This window comes from Sander vitreus, chromosome 17 (genome assembly GCF_031162955.1).
Source record: "Sander vitreus isolate 19-12246 chromosome 17, sanVit1, whole genome shotgun sequence".
Lineage (NCBI taxonomy): Eukaryota > Metazoa > Chordata > Actinopteri > Perciformes > Percidae > Sander > Sander vitreus.
In genome coordinates this window covers 16,022,777-16,046,051 of record NC_135871.1, presented here as the reverse complement: position 1 = coordinate 16,046,051, position 23,275 = coordinate 16,022,777, and the positions used below count along the sequence as shown (strand labels likewise).

At 42.9% G+C, this 23,275-nt stretch overlaps 1 protein-coding gene across 4 annotated transcripts in view; it reads right to left on the bottom strand.

Annotated features, from left to right (window-relative positions):
• Positions 1 to 23,275, bottom strand: part of slit1a (slit homolog 1a (Drosophila)) — an 89,739-nt gene that overhangs the window by 18,848 nt on the left and 47,616 nt on the right. For 2 of the 4 annotated variants that reach the window (XM_078272615.1, XM_078272617.1), the window contains exons 5-16: positions 20,477 to 20,548; positions 19,526 to 19,597; positions 18,306 to 18,377; positions 17,367 to 17,530; positions 14,426 to 14,452; positions 13,133 to 13,280; positions 9,004 to 9,075; positions 6,389 to 6,460; positions 6,220 to 6,291; positions 5,787 to 5,930; positions 3,790 to 3,953; positions 2,752 to 2,775 (exon numbers count right to left, since the gene is read on the bottom strand). In XM_078272615.1, coding sequence (XP_078128741.1) covers positions 2,752 to 2,775; positions 3,790 to 3,953; positions 5,787 to 5,930; positions 6,220 to 6,291; positions 6,389 to 6,460; positions 9,004 to 9,075; positions 13,133 to 13,280; positions 14,426 to 14,452; positions 17,367 to 17,530; positions 18,306 to 18,377; positions 19,526 to 19,597; positions 20,477 to 20,548 — 1,103 coding nt within the window. The remainder of the gene's footprint in view (positions 1 to 2,751; positions 2,776 to 3,789; positions 3,954 to 5,786; positions 5,931 to 6,219; positions 6,292 to 6,388; positions 6,461 to 9,003; positions 9,076 to 13,132; positions 13,281 to 14,425; positions 14,453 to 17,366; positions 17,531 to 18,305; positions 18,378 to 19,525; positions 19,598 to 20,476; positions 20,549 to 23,275) is intronic. The other 2 variants (XM_078272616.1, XM_078272618.1) reach the window with 1 other exon arrangement.

Sequence of the window (23,275 nt, the reverse complement as noted above, 5' to 3'; positions counted from 1 at the left end):
AGCTTCCGTAACGAATCTTTAACCTTAGGCACGCTCAAGAACATCCTGCAGCTCTCCTACCATTCGCAGGAGAGAGACAAACGGGTGAGGCCGAGGAGATGGAAGGGCGGGGGCGAGGGTGAGTCATTTTTATAGAGGTAATAGAGTGGGAGCAGTGGGGTGAAAAGAACAGTAGGAGAGTAGATTGAGATAGGGATGCCAAAGAGGATTTGGACTGCCAGCTTTAATGAAGCAGAGCACCCAAGAGAGAGCACAGGAAGCGTGCGTAGACAGGTGAAGGCAAAGGAGAGGAGAGCATGGAAACAGAAAAAGGAGGGCATGACGGACATAAATGCATGGACATAAAAGGGAAAGGAGACAGATGAGAGAGAAATAAAAGGTGAGTGGTGGAGGTGCAGAGAGACATCTGTCCTGATGGAGGAAGAGCAAGAATGAGGCAGCATGGGGAGTGTGGGACGTTTTCCTGCACCTCCTCTGTCTATGAATAGACATTACGTGCCAAAAAGCGTGCTGCTAGTTACATCATGGCTGCTCAATAATGGAGCAGCGCTGGGAGCCACTTAGAACAGTGTGTGTGTGTCTGTGAGTGTGTGTATTGTGTCTCCGTGTCTGTGTATATATGTGCGTGTAGAGCTTATGTGTGTGCATATGTTTCATTTAGATGGAACAGCCCAGCATTTTCTGTTAGGATATTGTTTTGTGTCCCGCTCGCTTTTTCACATGCTCACATCGGTGCACCTCTCTGGCTGAGGTCTAGAGATGACGTCAGCGGAACGCCGTAGGTCAACCAGACCACAATCCTGAGCAGGAAAACCTCAAACAACCAGGACAAAAATCCTACCGTTGAGTATCAAAAATCTGTCTAAATAAATGGAGTGACATTTGAAACCAGAACCTTAACCCAAACCCTCATCGTTGACTTTATTAGAATACGGTTGAAGAGTTAATTTGCATAAACAGAAATGACTTCCTCTGGCTGCCCCTGCAATGACTTTTTCTGAAGCTGTGTCACTTTTTAGAGTGGCTCAGTGGAAAGTGCAGATAGACACAGTAACGCAGGTCATTAAGGAACTTTCCCTTGCTAGGCCAGACAACAGGAAAAGGCATTTCCTGCTACAGGGGAAGCAATGAAAGAACAGCACAGCGCTTTGATCTTGAGGATGTAGAGGAGCCGGGGGAGATTCGTGAGCCTGAGTCATTGTCATCGTCACAAGTGCGTGGTGGGGACACTTTTACTGTCAGCAGATTTAAATGAAACTGGAGAAAACACATAGAAGAGGGATGAGGTTTTTCCTTCTCTGAGGCGCAAAATGACTCATCGCCAGATTTGTTGAAGTTCTCATAATTTCTTGCAGCTTGGTTCTCATTATCAATTTATTATGGAATTCCCATACTGTCGGGGATTTTGTGTGTTGAGTGCATGTGTGTGCATCGTGGAGGCTTTTATTGTTATCATTCAGGGAGGGTGAAATTCTCATTAATCACATTTGGCTTTGATCTTCCTTCTGCTTACATAGTACTCCCATTTGTTCTCTAAGCCAGTGTAGAGCTTTATCTCAGCTCAGCACACAAAGACACATTAATTTACACACACACACACACACACACACACGCACGCACACGCACACACACGCACACACACGCACACACACGCACACACACGCACACACACACACACACACACACACACACACACACACACACACACACACACACAGAGAGTTCGACACACATCACTGCTCCTCCTAGTTATTTTCTTGGAAGTGCTCTTGTTAAGAGGTCCGGAAACATCCGCTGATAGGAATCTGGGTCCTCTGGTGGGCTTTATTTTCTTTAGCTTTTACTGATAGAAAGGACACACTTTCCTTCCCTTTCTGTCCTTCTCTCCCTCCCTCCTTTTCTGCCCCTCTTGGTGAGTGACTGTCTGTGCTCATGCCAAAGCAAAGACCCACTTCCTTTTGACTCTATCTGCTGAGACTGTTAGGAAAACAGAGCTGAGGAGAAACAGACGCTCTCACGCGTATAGGCCACTAAGATGCACACATTGGTCCAGTCACTCATAGGCCCAATTAGCTGCTCTCATTTGTATAAATACCTAAAGTGCCACTACCACCAGTACACACATTCCATACCTAAAGTTTTTTCTGTGCAGATCATTTCCTCTGTAAATCCTACCATCATCCACATTAAAAGTTGATTCCAGTTCATTACAACTTGGGTCTTTCATAGTTTTGGCCATTATTTCAAGAACTTGTGGAGGTAAAACCAAAAGTGAGAGCAACGGAACTGTAGGCAATAATCCCTCATTGAGCAGGAAAACTGTGTGGACATTACTACCGCAAGTATGGTAGGTCAAAGTTGAACTAGGAAATCGGTTTGTAAACTGTGATAGCAGTAAACAAGAGGCAGTTTGGGTAATAATTTTGCCTCTTTTTTTTGTTTTCTCTTCCACACCAAGAAAGTTTAAACTGTTTCTTTCCCCGTCTGACTTATTTTTTTTAGCAATGGTGCCATGTGACTAGCTCTCAGCAATTAACTTGGTAAATAAAATGTAATTATCACCGAAAGAAATGATGGCAAAACTATGAAAATAAGACCCAAGGTGTAATAAACTGCAATTATCCTTTAACCTGTGGGAGAGTTTTTCTTAAATGAAGTGTAATGGAAAAATGGTGCTGCTACATGGCTGCAGGTAGACAATTAAAGAAAAGAGGAAGACAATGATAGGTGTGAACATTTACAAGCACTCACCTGGGATGAAGTACTGCTCTTTGGCTGTGATGGAGAAAAGAAAGAGGGACGGATGTCAGTGAGACCAGTCTGGCCTGCATAGCTGTGGTGTCGCTATGCTTCAGAACAGTCATATATAAAGCTTATATATGACGACACATGACTCAACGTATATGACACTTAAACAGAGAAGCCTAGTGCTGTCTCTGTGTATGGCAAATGTGGAGGAACTAGTAATGATGTTAAAAGGTGGTAAATATTTGGCTGTTGCTAAGGACGATTGACTGAGAGAGTAAGAGGGAGACAGTGAGAAAGAAAGAAAAAAAGAGAGAAAGAAGGAAAATGACAAAAAAAATGGAAAAGAGAAAAGAAAGAGAAAAAAAGCTTGGACTCCCTTCTTCAGCAGGTCTAGCCAAACAAATGAGGCTATAAAGAAGTGTGAAACCTCAGCAGTGCAGAGTGCCAGACAGCGTAGCACAGTGCATAAACACAATGGTGGGCAGAGGGTGGAGGGAGTGGGGCTGGTGAGTCCCAGCTAGAGCAATGCAGAGGAATGAGGGGATGAGGGGGTGTGAAGGAAACCAGAGCCTGGCAGGCAGAGAGTGATGAGCGGGCAAGGGGAGATGGAGGCTGAGATTGGCAGAGGGCAGAGGAATGGTGGGCACGTACAGAAACTCTAGCCCTTATACCAGCCTTGACTGGTGATCTCAGCTCACTGCGGTTTGAATGTGAAACTAGACTCACAATGTGGTAATATGGAGGGGAAATGGAGAAACAGCGAATGACCCCTCTCTCCTTGGCCCCAGGTTCATCTGTGGAGATACTGATTGAGGAGCACCGGCACAGCAAATGATAGGCCGAATAAAACCTTTTGCCAGGAATGATCACTCATTAAATGAGGTATGAGGTAGAGGGAACAACACAGAGATAGCCACTCCCAGCGGAGAGAAAGTAAGAGTAGAGCAGTGAGAGACAAGTGGAATAAAAACAACAAAGCCTGCCTGAGAGATAGAGAGCCCCAGAGAGAAATAAGAGTGTGACACAGAGCCACCAGCCTACCGGAGCAGCGGAACTTCTTGCTCTTGATCTGTCCAATACGTTTGTTTGCAAGTCGGCGGGGGCTGGCGCAGCGGGCGCCGCTGGTCTCAATGGGGTTGGAGCGCAGGTAGTCTGCCAGCCACTTCAGATTACAATCACAAATAAAAGGGTTCTGGGCCAGGTGACTGGAGAACAGAGAGGGAGGGGGGATTGGAAAGAAGGGCAACAGGTCAGAGAGGTAGATAGAAGAAGAAGCCAGAGCCACAGACTTACGACAGACTCTCATCTGGAACCCTAGAAACATAAGAAAATGCCTTTAAATAATTGCTTATTGACTTTAAGTTAAACCATATCATAATGACATTATCTTATCATGTTAAAGGAAGAGTTGGACATTTTGGGAAATAGACGTATTCGCTTTCTTGTCAAGAGTTAGATAATAAATTCAATACCACCGTACGGTCAATATGAAGCTACAACCCGCAGCTGGTTATCTTAGCTTAGCATAGAGACTGGAAACCAAGAAACAGCTAGTCTGTCTGTAACTTCTTTAATGTTGTAAAATATTGTCCAAATTAATGATTCTGGGCAAACTGTACTCAAAAAAATAGTTACTGAAGTTCTATAAGTTTGGTCCCGGATAATGCATCATATATATTTAATAAGATCAGTTAGATTATTTTTTATGTGATTTCTGCATAGATTTGATACATTGTGATGCACTCAGTTAACTTTATGAACATTTTGGAGGCAGTAGTTTGTGCTGCTGATGTATCATATTGTGTCTAGTCTCGCAATGCCAGACCTTCCTCCACAGTGCTGCGGAGGAGGGTCTGGCTAGTCCACACAGCTGTTTATTGGCATTTCTTTAACCAATCACAATCATCTTTGGCGCCACTAAGCACCGGACGGAGCCACGGTGCCTTTGCAAATTAGCCTCAGGAAGGAACTTGTTTTGGTGTACGTTCAAAGGTTGTTTAAGTCGTCCAACAGAAAACTCAGATTGGACAGATAGTCTAGCTATCTGTTTAGATTTACCCTGTAGAGATCTGAGGAACAGTTAACCATAGTCCTCATAAATCCACCGGAGTTTAAAATGCCAACACAAAGAACGCGGAAGGTGACGGACATCTGGCCGAAATGAGGGACATCAGGCGGAATTTCCGACGGCACCTGAACAATCCCCGAAATGAAACGTCGTTGATATGGTCTATATTGTGTCATACAGAAAGATGTTTCCAATGTGTGGTCAATAAATTGGGTTGACAAAAGATTAGAAACACCACTCAGTATAATACAATACAAAGGACCACAAACTGCAGCATCCAAAAATGACCATAAAATTGAATCAACATTTCTAAAACATGACTTAATTTTAAAGAGTGTTTGCTGTCATCCAAATTATGTAGTCAATTTGGATGACCAGAGACTGGGGGAAGGCTCGACATGTATTTTCATCCCTTCTCCAGAATGCAGGCTAAAACAAAAAGCTTGTTTTAGACTGAGACCCTTAAACCACGTGCCCCTGATGCCTATGTGTGTGTGTGTGCGGTGAGCCAAGGGGCAGCGCTATCCATCATCTTCAACACGTGTCTTAATGTCTTGTATTTGCATACATGTATATGGATGAAAATGTCATGCGGTTTGTTTCAGACATGATAGACGCCACAGTGTGGGGTCTGTATTGATAACAGCGTGTGGTTTGCCTTGTTTATCGGAACAAAACAAAAAAGGAGACATTCATTTAACCGAATTGGTGCTGTCTGGGTAACGGTGGTGGAAAGAATGGGTGTGGTGTGTGCTGTTTTTGATTTCGATCTGGCCGCAGAAGCTGTGTGTGTTCGTGTGTTTGAGAAGATGATAGATTTACTCTTCTCTCCACCTCATGATTCCATTCCTGTGTTATTACACAGACCTGCGAGTAAACAACTCCTGTGTTGGCTCATGTTTTATGGTGACGGCTCAGTATGTGTCGGAGCGTGTGCAGCAGCATGTTCATATGTGCGTGTTTGACTCACAGGGTCTGTATAGCTCGTAGTGAAGTGAAGGTGCCCTTGGCAAGGGTTTGGATCTTGTTGTCATAAAGCGATAGCAGCGAGAGATTCTGCAGGTCCTGAAAGGCGTTGGCACGAACGCAGTGAATCTTATTGGCATTCAGCAACCTGAGAGAAGGCGGAAGAAGGGGGAAACAAAGAGGGAGGGAGGAAGAAGGAGGGAAGAAGGAAAAGAGGGAGGGAAGCAGCTTGTCAGAGTTTCTTTATGCATTAATTCATTATGCATTCCATCTAAAAAAATATGCACAGGTACAAAGTTTATTTGAAGGTTATGACTCCTTGACTGAGTGGGAGTAAAGGACGCCTGGTATTCAGTATACGTCTGCAGTGTATCAGCAAAGTGGCTGTGTGTGTGTGTGTGTGTGTGTGTGTGTGTGTGTGTGTGTGTTCTGCTTACAACAGTTGCAAGGCGTAGAGGCCGTCAAACACCCCCTTGGGCAGGTCGGTGATCTTATTTCCATACAGCACGCTAGGAAAGACAACAACAGACACTTGCTTAAGACACAGGAAATGACAACAGGGTGGATATTTATGCACACGCACAAACTCGGCTCGGGGCCACTTACAGGGAGTTGAGGGAGCGCAGGCCCTGGAAGGCATCAGGAGCTATCTCTGAGATCTGGTTGTTGCTAAGGTCTCTGCGTTGAAGAAGAAGGCCAGAGAATTAGTCAAGGAAATTGAGGTTTTGGGAAAAAGTCATTTTCCTGTGGGAGGTATGACCCCACTGTCACCAGGGTGTCACCCTCATAGGAAGGTGGGGTGGATGTAAGGGCCTCTGCATGTTGCTGGCAAGCAATTGCAAATGTAGCAAATGTAGTGTGAGCTGGATAAAGATGAGTTCCAGCTCTCTCCCATATTTGATGGTGCGTCCCTTCAAGGGATTTGATGAAATGGAGCGGGCTAGAGTCTTGTAGCCAATCAAAACATTTGCTTGTATTATTTGTGGTCTATCCAGAGGCACTGTGTTGTATCATGGTGAGTGTGTGTGAGTAAAAATGGGGTGCAGGGCCGAAATCCAAAGCGAAATACAGTAGACTGCCTCTGAACATAGCTGTTGTTAATAGGATCCACAGGCCTCTCCCCACAGGATAACCACTAAGCCTGTGTGTCTATGTGTTTATGTGTCTGTGTGTGTGTGAGTAAATGCAACAGTAAATGAGAAACAGTGGGGCAGAAAGAGAGAAAGACAGATGGAGGGAGAGGGAGAGAGAGAGAGAGAGAGAGAGAGAGAGAGAGAGAGAGAGAGAGAGAGAGAGAGAGAGAGAGTTAGTTAATGGAGTATGTGGACTGAACTCCAGTCAACTGGATACCTTTGAAGGAAAATCATCATGTGGTGAAGAAGAGGGATATCTTCTCATTTGGGGTTAACAGTTAAATAAGTAACCATTTGTCTTCTTGCAAAGGACTAAGGTTTCCTGGAAATGAAAACGTGGCGAAGGAGCCAACATCTGCACTGGTGTGTGTCTGTAAACTCAGACACTGGTGTGTTTATGTATGTGTCGGTGTGTGACAGCGGGTACTGCTTCCCTGTCTTAAGGAGCGGTTCATGTGTAGGTCATCCAAACTGGGACAAGGTGAAAGAGAATGTGTGTGGTTGGCATTTACTGGGAGAGGACAGGCAGTGTCAGGAAAGGCATTGCACACATAACTTTACAAATAAACAAACAAATACACACACGTGTTACACACATGCGAAGAAGCATAGTAAATCAGAAACGCCTACCACTAAATATAAAACATATATATGAACATCTGCAGAGCCTGCCCCAGGAGAGTGAACATATTCATTATGATGTATTGATGCTGTCTACACACAGTGTATATTGAGGGTGTTGGACAGGCCGGGCCAGTGAGGGCACAAAGCCAGCTGAATCAACAGAGGCACTGAGGGTCAACACAGACATGCAGCCATGCATTGTTGTTGCTAAATGCAGAATCAGCAGCAGCAACAACAGTAGCAGGTCATGTCTGTTTGGAAGACCAGATGGAAGAGAGCAACACATTGTCAGTGCCATTTAATCTGGTTTGTACACGTCTTATGAAAACCACAACAGTTTGTATCATATCTAATGAAAATAATAATATTGCAAACAACTATATTTCTGTTTCTGGCTCAGTTTTGGGGGGGTTAAACTTAGACAGTTTCCCTTTACTTAACTTGATTGACTCCACAATTTTTGTACAAAACATTGCATTATTTATGTTATGTTTCCTGTGGGATTAGAGTCAAGGGCTCTAAAATGAGATAGCAGCTGCCCAATGCAGAGTACAGTTTGTTATTTAATCTGGTTTGTACATGTATTACATATGAAAACATCTATTTCCTTTTGGTTTCTATATAATCTATAAAAACCGAAGTGTATATCATATTTATTAAAAAGCAATAGGCCTTTTTTGTAATATTTCAAACTTACTGTAACACATTCAGTTTCAAGGTTTTCTTTACTCGAACAGAAACTTGACCGAGTTGATCAATTGTCATATAAATAAATATTAATTTCGCTTGAGATTTGGAGCTACAATTAGATAGCAGTTGCTCCAGTCTGTCAGCTGCTCTGTATTCACCTCATTTGAACTTTAAACTGTTCCAATGATAAAACAGTGAGGAATCCTTTAAGAAGGGCAGAGAAACTCCCTGCCCTTCTGTTTCCTTCGTCTCTGCTGCTATGTCGGTCAGGCCTGGTGGTGTTGGAGTTATGGGTTTGGCCGACTGGTGTGTGCTGGTTGGGTGACCGGACAGCAGGCTAAACGGGTGCAAAACCATGCAGTCTCAGCTACCATCCAATCACTGTTCACTCCCTGAGAGAGTGAAGCCTTAGCCCTCATTCCAGCTGCAGTTTACAGTTTGCCCACACAGGCACAACACACAAATATACACACACACACACACACACACACACACACACACACACAGACTGGACACAACACTAGCCAGGGGAATACCAGTGTGCAGCAAAGAAAGATGAGAACTGTTATTATGCTCATGTAGCATCTGAGTGCTTGCTTTCCATAACACCCCAAGTCTGAGAACAAGAATATGTTCTTTAGGCACAGACAAAATAAATACTTCATGCTCCTTAGGAATGGAATGAGAAGACAAATGTTGCTTCTTTTTCCAGCCCTCAACTTCTTGTTCTCATCTGTATTATTAGCCCTGAGGTGAGTGTACTGCTGTACTTACATCCTACGCAGTTTCTTGTAGGGAGAGAAGGCTCCGGGAGGAACAGACTTAATCCCATTCTGCTCCAGACGTCTGGAGAAAAGAGGAGAAAAGAGGAGAAAAGAGGAGAACAGAGGAGAAAAGAGAAGAGGAGATGGAGATACCATCAGTTAACTAAACAATAGACTTCTCCATGGCAACATATTTGAGTAATCCTCCCATTACCTCTGACCCATGGTGATTGGCCTGATTATATTAGCGGAGATCTATACCCCAGCTGTAATAGGTCCAGGCATGTTGGAGTCATAACATCCTCAGAACCAATAAACAGTCTGAATACTAAAGTGCTGTGAAAAAGGACTGGAGGAGAAAAGGTCCGTTTCGGGTTTGTGTGAGGGTGTTAAGGCCTTCAACCAAAAGTAATATTTCTTCTTGGTATAACATTTACAGTTTCCAGCACTTATGTTCTCATATGAGATCCTGAAATCAATAATGATCTCACTTGTTCTTGTAAAATGTGTCTTTATCCTCTGGGTGTCTGCAAAGTGTCCACTGAAACCTTTGCAGTGCGGTGAAATATGACTTATTTTAGTTTACTTTTTCCTGTAAGCCTAAGAGTTGCTGAAGCAATAACGTCATTATAAAAATATATAACTAAAACTAAAGAATGAAGTGAACACACAGAGAAACATACAATTGGTTATTTAGAACAGAACAGTCACAAACTCTAATGAGTCTCAGATGGTCTTGGGGAACCAGACATCACTAAAGCCCATTAGTGTGGGCATGCATGTCTGTGTGTTTCAGGCCGGCTGCTACTTAGGACCCAGCTCAGTCCCAGACCAATTCCCTGGTGTATCTGGCAGAGGGCTGTTTATCTGCAGGTCACTTCACAGCTTTTAAAACTGTCCTTAACAAGGCTTAGCCGGGCCCGGAGGGAGCCAGCTGTGTGCCTGTCTGGTTGTCCTACCATGCTGCCTCCCAGCAGAGGAACTGGCTGTATAAGAGGAGGCATGGGCCTGCGCAAGGTGTGGTATTCCAGTGGCTATGTCGGAATCTAAAGATCATTAAAATGCAATTTGTCACCACAGAAAAATGAGAAATATTTATTTTATTTATTTATAACTCCTTTGCAAACAGAACACTATTGATATAGTTAACCATCACTATCTTAAGTATGTGATTTTTTCACTCAGGGCCATTTACACATGATTTAATTATTCTATTAGAGACATGTCAGATTTATTACATGCCTCTTAGGCCTCCTGCATTGCTATGTTTATGTCTATTCATGGGGGGTAAATGTTTTGTTAGACATTCGCCACAGCCACTTAACAGTAGTTGAGTTTCCAGATTTTTCAATCAGGAATCGTTTCCCTTCAAAGAAGTGGGTAGGAGCGATGTAGGAGCATAATTGACATTCTTAGGATAGTAGTGATTCCAGACCACAGATTCCTGCGGTGTCCATGCTCTTTATATCTGTTTTTGTCTGCCTGTCCCAATGTGTCCATGGATTTACAGCAGAGTGACAGCACTGTGGTTCCTTTGCCCTCACCATGCGGCTGAGTGCTGGGCCAAGTGGCTTTAGCGCGTTCTCTCATCAACCTGTCTGTCTGACTGGTCCAAACCAGTCTGGCACTCTACATGCTGTTTGCATGTGTTTCAGCATCTACATGCTGTGGTACTCCGGTGTGTGTCAGCATATAACAAAACCCTCTGAGCCAGTCAAGGGCACACAATGCTGTCTGACAACTTTTTAGCACTCACGTTTGTGGTTCCTCGGAGATCGATATGTGCAAGCAACTTAATCCCTCCAATCAACAAAGGAGCTCCTTTGTCCAATCAGAAGAGAAAAAAGAAACAATCTCTCAGAGTCGCGTTCGGACAGACAATCAATGGTTCTAATCCAATTTGTCAGGCAAAACATTTGTATGTGTGTTTGTGAGGTGGTGTTTGTCAGCCCAATCAATGGTCCTCATCCTTTTCATTAGGGTCTGAGCATGGTTTTCATTAAGGGGAAACACATTATGCCTTTGGGTATTTACCCAGTGCATGCGTGATTCAGAAATGGATGGCAGGACCGCAGCAGCGGATGAAAGGCGGGGGGGGGATTTTTATGGCAGAGTTCAGTCATTGCAGACAGAGACCATGGTGCATAATAATCTGTTGTGGTAGTGTTTAGGCTAACTGGGCCTGTTCTCACAAGAGAGGAGTACAGAAACCAGCTCACATCCCAAAAGCCGTAAACACAACACTGGCATTCATTAGGGGAGAGCAGGGCAGGGAGGTTGCAGTTCTCCGATTTGAACATAATGAGAGCAGCATGTGTGTGTTTGTGTGTGTATGTGAGTTTCCGAGTGCCTCATTAACAAGGCATTAGGCTGGCCTTGATACCCAGCAGCCCGCCTTGCTGTAATTGAAACTGGTTTTATAATGAACTTCAAGCACAGATCAAACTGTGGTGCTTTGGTAAGCCGGGAAAGACAGAGATGTGGAGAAAAAAAATTAAGAAAGAAGGAGAAAGAGTAAAAGGAAAGAGTGTTGTGGGAATAAAACCTGTAAGGTAAGGCTCTGATTGGCAGGACAAGAGGAATGCCCATGACGTAAACCAGTGTTTCACTCTGGTCTTGTAAATGATGAATCAGAACATACTGTAGTAGAGTTTATTAGCAGGATGCCGTTAAACACCAATTAGATGTGAAAGGCAGGGAGACTTTTAAAATGTCTTTACTCATCTGCTCTGCAGAGAGAATCTACTGTCTATAAAACCTGTGCATGGTAGAGCTATCTTTCAGCCATGTCCCTGTTCTCCCATTAGTGCTGCTCGCTGGTTATTGGGCTCATAGATCACATCAGCCTCTACAAGATACTCCACTTGTGGAACATTACAACTGGAGGGCATGGCCAAGAGGTCTTACCCACACGGCAAAAACTGAGAGGCTATGGTGAGGCTGAATTATTTACATCTGCAACGTCAATATGCAGCATGTGTGAAGACTTTTAAATGATTTAAAATGTCTCAATATTTCTTGGGTGGTCATTCAATTAGATAAGAACACACAGAAGTTTGTACCGCATGTCCAAATTAGGAAATTGAGCACACCACTGCACTAGAAATGGGTCAGGGTTGTTGGGGAACATGGGAACTGTGACTTCCATATAACTGGGTATTTATAAACAGACCCCATTGGGAGGAGGAGACCTAGAAACTTGCTGTGTCCTCCTAACTACACACATGCTCCTTGGAAGAACATGCAATGCGACCGCTGGCTTTCTCTCTTCATCCTCCCTTTTTCTCACTGTGCATAAATCACGGTGTGGCTGTACCATTTCATGCCGACTTCTGCCGGAGGCATTAAACCCCTGATAAAGAGAGTAAAAGCACTACCTTGAAAAGTCTAGACGTGCATTCCTGGGAATTACGGTAGACTGATAGCATGTGGGCTGTAAACAGTTAATTCCCAGACAGATGTTGGAGGACTGATAAACTAAGGGAGGGATGATAGCAAAGCGCTCGCATGCGGTTCACAGCCATCTGAGCCGATAAGAGCATGCAGCCTCAGTTTTAAGTCTGCACTAAGTCTGCATGTGTATCAGTGTACATAAATGGATGGATGGATGTCTCCCTGCCAGATGATGCATGGTGAGAAAAGCAAGCTAGAACAGCATATGTACATAAAACATGCATGTTTAAATCCTCTCAGCCCTGTTAAAACCCTGCATGAGCATACACAGACGGATACATATGGAAACACATACGCATCTTTAATGCGTACACAAACAAATGCCCTTCAGTGCCATGCTACAAAGAACAATGCAGCTGTTAGGTCTGCTGCTCAGATTGCACTGACTGTGCTGAAACATTTAAACTCAATACGCTCTCAATTTGACAGATCCAAGTAGTTCTGATGCTCATCTACTGTACCGAATCTGAGCAAAATCAGATCAACACTGAGCTGTATATGATTGATAGCAAATGTGGATATGTGAAAAAAAAGTATAACTTTTGCATCTAAATGTATCTGCAAATCTATACTTTTTAAAAAAAAAACTAAATTGCCCTTGAAAAGATATTTTAAGGTGGATTTCATTGACTTTTTTTTAACTGGTGGTGACACTGCTTATTGCAGTTATCATGTATTATGCTTACATCTCAGCCATGGTGTCAGGCAGGTTGGCTGGGATGGCAGTGAGACCTTTCCCTCTACAATCCACGATGTTGTTACTGCAGGTACACATGGCGGGGCAAGAGCCTCCGCCGATGCTGCACGGCTGAGGGCTGGAAGAGTCCTGGTGACCTGAAGCGAAACAGAGAGAAGAAAAAAAAAAAAACTACATGAGAAGTGAAACATGAGGAAAATGTGCAGCTCATACAGGTGTGTGAGAACATGTGGATATGGTTGGTTTCAATGAGAACAGCACGACTCTCAGCAGGATAACAGGGTGAGATTGTTTGCCGGAAGATTTGTGCGCTGACATGGAGCAGCTCCTGCACTCATGTGGAGCTCAAACTCTTCCGCTGCTGTTCATGTCATCAACCCTTTGTGCTTTATAAACTGAATTGCAAATGAAAACACATTCCCAGGGATGTTGTGACATTGAGAAAAAGAAATAAAACATCCTATTCTTGACTTTATTGTAAAGCTGTACATCCTTGAGAAACTAGGTTATGTATCAAAGGAGTGCCACAGTATATTGAGAGGAAAATAAAGACATGAATAATAGAGTTGGAGCGGTGATTGAAGGCCTCTCAATAACAACCATTGATCTCTCTGCAAATTTTCCTCCTGAGTCTGCAATCTCTGGGTGGAATTGATGCCATTCTGCACATTCAGCTATACAACCCCCCACCTCTTCACTTCCATTTGTTCTAAAACACTTCAACTTTTCAATTTACATACAGAGCATACAGCCCATCACGCTGTCTCTAGATACCTGTTCAAATAACTGCAGCACCGTCAACGATATGGTGAAGATCGGGCGCTTGCACTGCCAGTACGGCATGTTTGGTATGTGTGGTGTGTGTGTTTGTGTGTATGTGTGGTGTGTCTGTGTGTGTGTGTGTGTAAGCCTAACCCAGATAAAATGAATAAAACAGACTTTTAAATGGCCTCATTTACACAGCATTACTAATCCGAGTTTCAAACCATGAATATTTGATTACCTTCGTATCTATCACTCAGCTTGTGTGGAAAATGTTGGCGAGAGAGAGAGAGTGAAGTGGAGATAGCAATTCAGGGAGAGGAAGACAGAGTGAGTGATCGTGGAAGTCAGTGAAAGAGAAAGCACAGTGCTCAAAACTGCACTCCCTAAAACAGAAAGAAAGATCACTGCCAAACATTATGCTTTACCATGAAATTACTGGTTCTAGCACTTGGACCATAAACCAATAAGCAATGTTTAAGGTCAGACTTCATGTATCCGGCAAATCAAAATCCATTACCTGAAGGGACGAGATGCCTTGACAGATCTGGGAATCAGGTAAACACAACAAATAGCATCAAGAGCGTGAATCAACACTCACACAGTCGCTCAACCTACGTGATCTGAGGCCCTGTGATCTAGAATGGCAAAGCTTTGACAGATCTGGGATCAGGTGTAGGGCAGAGAAGAACTCCCTTCTGATCTAACATGGCATATTTGACAGGCCTGGGATCAGGGAGAGTGCAGAGCACAGCTGGAGCGGCCTTAACAATGACAGCTCTCTGACAGGTATAGTTGAGGTGAAACTGTTTGATGTACGCTCGTCCCCTGTTCCTCCTGCTGCTGTTTTCCCCATTATCTCTTTCCCATCCACCATCTCTACCACTCTATTCCCGTCCCATTTCCCTTGTTTTATTTGCTTCCACCTTTCTATCACTCTCCCCTCCTCCAGCTGCTCTTTCGGCTCTCTCTCACTCCTCTTAGCATCCTCATTTTCAGCCTCTCCACTCCCGTACCTCTGCCAATGACTGTCACCGCAACCCATTACCTCCTGTCCATTTGCTCGCGAGTCTTTACATTTTACCTCACTCCACCTCATTTCTCTCATCATTTCAAAATGTTATCACTGGCTTCTCCCCATTTGTCTCTTTCCTCAAATGCCCCTTCCGCACAAGTTGGGTTCACCAGCTCTCTCACTTTTGTCCCTCTTTATACACTCATTTCTTCCCTGTTTCCCACTAGAGGAGTTGTATTTTATTCCTCCCCTTGAAGCAATTCATTACTCACTGCTCATTTCAAACACAATATTTTTACTTCATTATTCCCTGGGAGCAGTAATTCAGAGCAATAGTCATTAATTTTATGTCATATAACCCTCAAATTGGCACAAGCAGCTTCTAACTTTGAGTTTCCTCTTCTGTAAATTATAAAGAGGGTTTAGGTGTAAATGTTTTGCTCAATAAAATAACAGCGGAGGCCATGGAGACAAACTAAAGTTTCTCTAATCTAAAAAAGAGTCAGAGGATTATGAGTAATTAGGATAAAATGGATTGGCAGTGAGCCCCAAGTATCATTTTTCATACTTATTTTCTCAATGAGATACAGATCTTCCCCCAGATTTGAAGTCTTCTCGCAGTAATATTGTTTGTTTCCTTGCTGTTCACCTGTTTAAACTAAACGGGATCATTATGTTGTGAGAAAAGCTCAGAAACTGCCTCTGGTTATAGAAACGGGAAGGGGATGTCACACACAAGCTGCTGGTAATGCAACAGAGCCCCTATATGTGTTTGCTCTGCAAATGTTATTTTTAAAATCCAATTTGTACACAGATTAATATTTTTATATTTAATATTTATATTAATATATGTTTGATTATTTTGTATATATTGGATTAGGTGTTGGATTCTTCAACTCTAATTGGATTTTTTAGATTGATGAGAAAAGACTGCCTGGAAAAATACATTATTCCTCAAAGTGAAGCAGTAAATATGTTACTCTGCTCATTACTAACATTTACAATATTGTGAGGTGTCCCAGCAAAATACTGGGAGTAATAGTCGAGTCAAAAATACTGAGAGCTGCAGAATATGATCATAATTTGCAATAACTATGCAATGTACCCCATTTTCCTTCTCCTGCCTCTCACAACAACAACATGCCTTTCTTTTTCCCTCTTCCTCTCTTCCAACTGAGCGCCACCCCGCCCCAAATCCCCCGCAGGTGGCCTGGCCTGGTCACAGCACAGACTACGTACACAAGTATATGTGTGTATGTGTGTGCCAGCAAGCCAGTCCCTAATGAGTCCTTCACTGGGAGTTCAACTTCTGGTCACTCTTCCACTTTAAACTGGGAGTATGTGTTTGTGTGTGTTAAATGCATGACCATGTATTTATGCACAGAAAGGCAGAAATACACATCAATAGATTTTGTTTCATCCTGTTGTTTGTCTTGCCTAAAGAGAATGACCATTCGCTATTGAGACTCACAGAGAACCAATCAATCTACCACAGTTTTCTTTACAAACTCTTACATGTTGGAAGCTAATATCAGGTCAACCTCAACTTTCTGTATCTGTGTCCTACCAGACCCCAAAGTTTCCCTGACACCCACGGCTCCCCTTACCTATCTGGAATCGTTACACTCCCCTGCTTTGAGTCTCTTTCCCTGGGCGATGAATAGTTAATGATCTGTGCTGTCACGCCGTATGGCTGTGTAAAAATCACATCCCATGGAGAGAAAGAGAGAGAGAAAGAGGGGGACAAACCCACAAACACACACAAACATAGACACTAACACCCCTCGCAGCTGGTGTTGAAAGTGAGATGGCCTTGTGGGGAGTGGAGGTTCTCATGCTGTTTTTCCATTGTCCTGATATGATAACCCCATCACACATTGCACATGCTTGCTCTCTCTCTCTCTCTCTCTCTCTCTCTCATTTACTCACTCACACACACACAAAGAGAGAGAAACAGCAAGTTAAAATCCAAATAAACCTTGTGCGAGAAGGTGAGAGGGCATGAATAATGACGACTGAGGAAAGGGCTACTACTGTTAGTGGGGGCAGCTTTTGCACCAGCTGTCTGTTTTTATATATATATATATATATATATATATATATATATATATATATATATATATATATATATATGTCATGCCAGCTCCTGAAAGCTGGAGACACATGAAAGGGCCAAAGGAGAGCTGTGAGGTTGCCTGGGGGCAGAGGAGCTGTCAGGTGGCTGCCAGGTGAATACACTGACACAAAAATAAGTGAGTGGAGGGAGGTAGAACGGGGAGTTTTTGGCATAAATGATTTGATCAAAGCACCCAAAAAAAGATTGCCCTTTCATCCCTTTTTGAGATGCTATAAAACCCTTCCCCCTTCCTTATACACAATATAAAATGCAATGTTCTTGTAGTATCTCTCGTCTAAAGTTTAGTGTAAGTAACTCCACAAGTCTTACCTGAACAGCTGAATTCGTGTTTCTGTACCTCTGCCACATTGAGTCCTCTAAGCTCAGAAGGGGCAGTGCACTGGGTGAATAGACCAATTGTAGGCCTTTGTCTGAGCCACTGGGCCAACCACGCCAGGTGGCAGTCACAGTTCAGATTGTTGGAGTGGAGACGGCTGTTAAAAGAGAGAAACAATTGGATGCATTAAAATATGTATATATTCTTTGCTATCTAAAATACCACCAGCTGAGGACACAAATAGCATTAAAAGTGTATTCTTTTTCGAGAACTCATCACATCCAATCCCTGTGGCGAAACACACTAAATGATACGCTACGTGGATGATTGTAATTGGCACATTCGAAAAAAGACACTAAAGAGGATTTTTCTAAACCCAATACCCCAAACACGGCATTCCTTGGAATGTGGTGCCTGTCCAGAATAACTCGTTCTGTGGTGCGGTGGAGCATGTATGCTAACTTGCAAACCCGTGTGCACAGACACATAGTGCACAAATAAACAGAAAAGCCATTTAATATAACCCCACTAGGAGTGAGGAAGCCCAAAAAGCCACCACAAGAGCAGTGGAGTCACGGCTCTGAGAGTTTCAGCAGGCATAATTGTTTTAATTTGTACATAATTTCAGATTTAGTAATCACATACAATGCACAATATACTTCTGGGGCTATATTCATTTATCTGGGCCAGTTGTTGTTGTGTGTGTGTTTAGATAGAGGGGATAATGGCCCCTGGCACTGCTACACACCCTTCTGTGGTGCTCTGTGGTTATGGCTGCTCCCCAACACCGCCTGGAATGACAGAATGCATCTAGTCCCATAGAGATTATATGGGACTTCAGCACTTTCTCTGTGACTGCATGCATGTGGAATATAGTTTTATTTGACCTCCAGGGAGGTAGAGAGCATTGCGGTGGGACAGGTGTGACTTACAAGGTTCGTAGCTTGGGCATGTGGTTGAAGCTGGAGACAGGGATGCTGCTGATGTTGTTGTTGTTCAGCGTTCTGTGAAAAAAGTGAACAAAGTCACATCGTCAGCACAGAGGAGGAATTTTTATATCTATACTTTAAAAACGGCTGTCCTCTTCCGTTCCATCATTTTAAATCTACCCCTCTCTCTGTCTCTTTTCTCTCTGTCTCTCTTTGTTGCATCCCACTGGGAATATAACACCTCATTCCACGCAGATGGGAAGCCCTCACACCTCCCACGCACACATAGTCGTTCATGCAAATATACACACATGCATGCACATACAAGCATGATCACTAGCGCCCCAACTTGTAGTTTGAGAAATATACAATACACACACATGCACACACCACTGAACCATCAGTGAAGGCATCAGCTGCAGCGAGAGAATCAGGTCATTTCAATCAGCCTAATAACCCTTGACCATATTTCAAGCTGCTCCCCCTTTTAACACAACCTGTCCTCCTCCCCCATAAAAAGACCCCACCAAAACAATCCCCCCAACCCCTCTTACACCATTATGACAAACCTATCACTACATCTGCAATCCACCCACGCCATGAAAGCAGCCTTTAATGTTTTGTTTTTTTCTTTTTCTCCCCACCCCCTGAAAAACCCCACAAACACAACACAGTCTATCACCATAAAAATAAGAAGGCTGTCAATGTGCCTTTGTCCCCCAGCCTGCACTTCTAAGTCTACATTGTTTCAGGTGGAGCGCTCTAACAGAGGCCTGTGATTATGATTTTTGACAAGGGATGATTAATTGAATGTTTAAAAACTGCATAACATGGTCACCACTGCGCCCAGAGTGGAATGCTCACTTGAATGGGGTTTTTGATCAAGATGGTTGAAATTCCCTTGTCAGATGGCCTGCCCAGGGCTGGGTAGGGTATAGATGGAGGTGGAGGAGTAGGTGGGGGTGCGGGTGGAGGGGGCGGGGGTGGGGGTGGTGTTAATGTGATGGAGGGGAACGCTGCTGTTAACTGTGTGGAACAATGAGTTAATGGAGCTTGATGCAGGCCCCCTCATGAGGACCACTGGGGGTATTTTGGCATACCATGGCCGGACTAATTAAAAGTCTACGCTATGTGTATATATTAGTTATGATTATTAGCAGCAAGTGCTTTATTGGAATGATACAATATGGGACTGGATGAACAGCATCACTTCAAATACTTACAGCACTTCCAAGCCTCTGAGAGCTCTGAAGGCTCCATCCTCAATGCAGCTGATGTGGTTTTTATCTAGCTGGCTGCAGAGCACATGAGAGAGAGAGAGAGAAGCTTTGTTACACAAGACACATACACAATCTGTCTGTCTCCCTGTAGAGTAGTTGTAATCATTGATACAGTAAGTAGTACAATGATGGACTATGGTAAATCAATACATGCTTTAGTCATCGCAGCTCATGTAACCCCCAAGAAGTGAAGCAAAGGAGGACTTCAGTGATTGTTTATCTCTGTCGATACACCTCATAAATCTAAGTGTCCATGTGTGGATGTGCATGTCATCTGGTGATGATGTAAATCACAGTTGCTACAAGCCATCTTTGGGGAGCTGCTTGTGTGTGTGTAAGGTAGTTAGTCTACTCAATCAGAGTCAATCCACTGAACATGCACACACACACACACACACACACACACACACACACACACACCAATTTGCACATAATGTTTTACTCTTAGCGAGGGCCATTAACTCAGCCACATAAAGAAAAAAATATGTTAACATGCTGGAATTATACTGAATGGAGCACACTCATCTGCTGTTCACTTACAGTAGCTTTTAGTGTGATTTTCTCCGCTCGGGATAATCCTGATTCACTCTTTACTGACTTATTATCGCTGATTTCATCGAGTTATTAATTAGCAGAACATCACAAGCTAAAAGCCAATTAATCAATTAAGTTAAAAATCACTTATTCTAGCTTCTCCAATGTGAATGTTTTCAGATTGTCTTAGACTTCTATAAACTGTCTTTTGGACTGTCCGTCAAAACAATACAGTTTAAGACATCTTGGGCTCTGGGAACTTGTGATGGTCATTTTTTTTTTATTCTATAGACCAATCAATAAATGATGAAAATAATCGTTAGTTGCAGTTACAGTTGCTGGAAAGGGTGAGGTACTCACAGGTTTTTGATGTCTGTAGCTCCTCTAAATGCTTTTCTGGGGATGGACTGGATGAAGTTCTCACTCAGATCTCTGTGGAGACAATAATTCGGCATAAGTTACACATAACTTACCCTTGAATATGACTTGGTTTGGTTGGTTTGGTTGAACAGGATATGTGCTCTTTAAAAAAAAGTGTAATACAACCTTTTGGAAGCAATATTAACACAATTTCCTCTGTAAATGTTTGACTTTAAAGTATGCATTTCAACCAGCAAAATTCACACTCTATTCAGTGTCACTCCCTCTTTTACCGCACTCATCGGTGCAGAACAGAAAGCTAAAGGCAATTTCTTTTTTTTCTCCAATGTGTGCCAAAACCCTGAGGTGTGGTACTGCATGAAGAGCTCTACTCACAATGGAGTGATTATTTTATAATGGCTGTATTATTCACTGTTCATTCATGCTATAATTTGTTCTCTGTGCCTTGACCACACTCTGGTGTGAGGTGCCCAACTCACTGCCGGCACACAGACCGAACAAACAGCCTGCAGGGCAGCGACCAATGAGGGGTCCTCGCTGATCCTGTGGGGTGAATTCATTAGGACGATGCGGCACAAAGAACATTACCTTTTACTATTAGGCTGTGTGTGTGTGTGTGTGTGTCCAGCTCCTAACGGTGGGTATAAATTAGGCATTTGAAAAGTGCATGTGTGTGGAAAGTAAGAGAGTGAGAGAGGGGAGGGTCAAAGTGGAAAGGAGGGTAGGAGAGTGAGTGAAACACAAGTAGCTATAGTTTTAATTAGCAGAGTCTTTTGTCTGTCGTTTAAATGGTGAGCTAACCTCATTCAGAAAGGCTCTGCCCCTCTTTTACACAATCACACACTACACAGGGAAACTGTAGGGCACTGCCAGAGAGGCCTGTCTTGAAACACACACACACACACACACACACACACACACACACACACACACACACACACACACACACGGAGGGCTCCCACAGCTCTGACAGACGTAAACAGAGTACTTATGGTTGCTCATAGAGAGGCTGAAGCACAACACCACAATCTATAAAACTACACTACACAACTGTTCTGCATGAGACTGATGACTTCTACTCTTTTAATGTTAATGTACACCACAGCACGCATTCCCATGACGCACAAAACAAGTATCTACAATTATAAATCCCCATGGGGTAATGTTATGAGTGGCCAAGACTCCCGCAGCACATCGTCTATGAGAACAAATGTTTATTGGTTTTCAACAGAAACACAAGTTATACATGTTGCCATCATGTCAGTAACAGAGACAGATAAAATAAAATAAAAAAATAAAAAATAAAAATATATATATACACACACACACACATATATATATATATACACATACATATATATACATACATATACATACACATATATACACACATATACATATATATATATATTTATCCCAGGTGGGCGTGGCCATTTTAGGGAAAACTGGCCCCTCATCACTAGCCGAGTCAAATCCTCAGGTAGGTATTTAAGCAGAGGAGCCCACATTTCATTGAAAGACCTCTCGTTACCCTTCACAACTGCACTAAGTCTTTCATGAGGGAGGACCCTGAATATTTCCCTATACCATAATGTGACAGTAGGTGGTTTATCATTGATCCAATTAATTAAAATACATTTTCTAGCCAATAATAGCAATTTGTCGCATAGTTTGAACTTTAAACGGGTTAGAGTCACCTCCCTTGAGGGGAGGCCAAGAATGAAAAGGCCTGGGTCCCTCTTAACTTTCGCATGAAAGATGCCACTTAGTTCCTGTGAACTTGTACCCCAAAATCTTTTTATCAATTTACATTGCCAGAATTGATGATAATATGTTCCAATCTCTCTATGACACTTGTTACACAAAGGTGAGACCTGACGGTCCATCTTATTTAGTATGTAAGGAGTTATGTGTAGACGGTGTAATATTTTATACTGTGTCGCACATCGTCTAATGTCCCCGTTGGGTCATCCTTTCCAGAATTTTCCTCGGAATGAATATTGCACATACACTGTTTAAACAGGATACAAAAGAGGGGAGCAAGACACACCACAGCGGTTGTGTTGTGCAATCATTCTAATGAATGGCTGGTTGTGCCTTTATGGTGCAGGAGAAATTAAAACAGCACTCTGCAGGCGAAATAAATGAATGGAATTTGTGTTTTGATTTTTTGTTGTTTTAAAATATGAAATCCAAGGCAACTGTTGAACTTTTACCAAAATAAAATTAGGCATTTCGCAAAAACATGCATAGTTCAATATTTCACATGAATGCATGCGCACAGTAAAAGTCCTATAAAGATCAAGCTGTATGTTGGCAGCTGATTGTGACTTGTTGGGTCTTGCCCCATCTTTACCGTTTCACCCCATTAGGAGATGGCCATGTATTTATCATGACATGACACTACGTGGGAATGGCCATGAAATGATCACCTTTATACCTTGGATAAACTAACAAAGAAGCTGTCTAATTATCTTAACTGCATCACATTTCAACAGTGCAGATAACAGCTTTATCCAGCTGTTATTCCCAATTTACAAAAAAATGTGACGTGCATATACAGATGTGCAAATGAAACACACACGTCGTAGCTGGCTTGTGTTCAAAGAGAACATAAATATTCCATCTAATTTTATCATCTGTGGTTTTATGGAGTTTTATTTTCTCTGCAGATCTGCATAGCATCTGCTTTCACAGAGATATTCAGGCAACACAGTTAGCAGGCAATTTAGGCAATTACACAACAATAATCTTTCTATTCTGTCAGTCTGCCATATA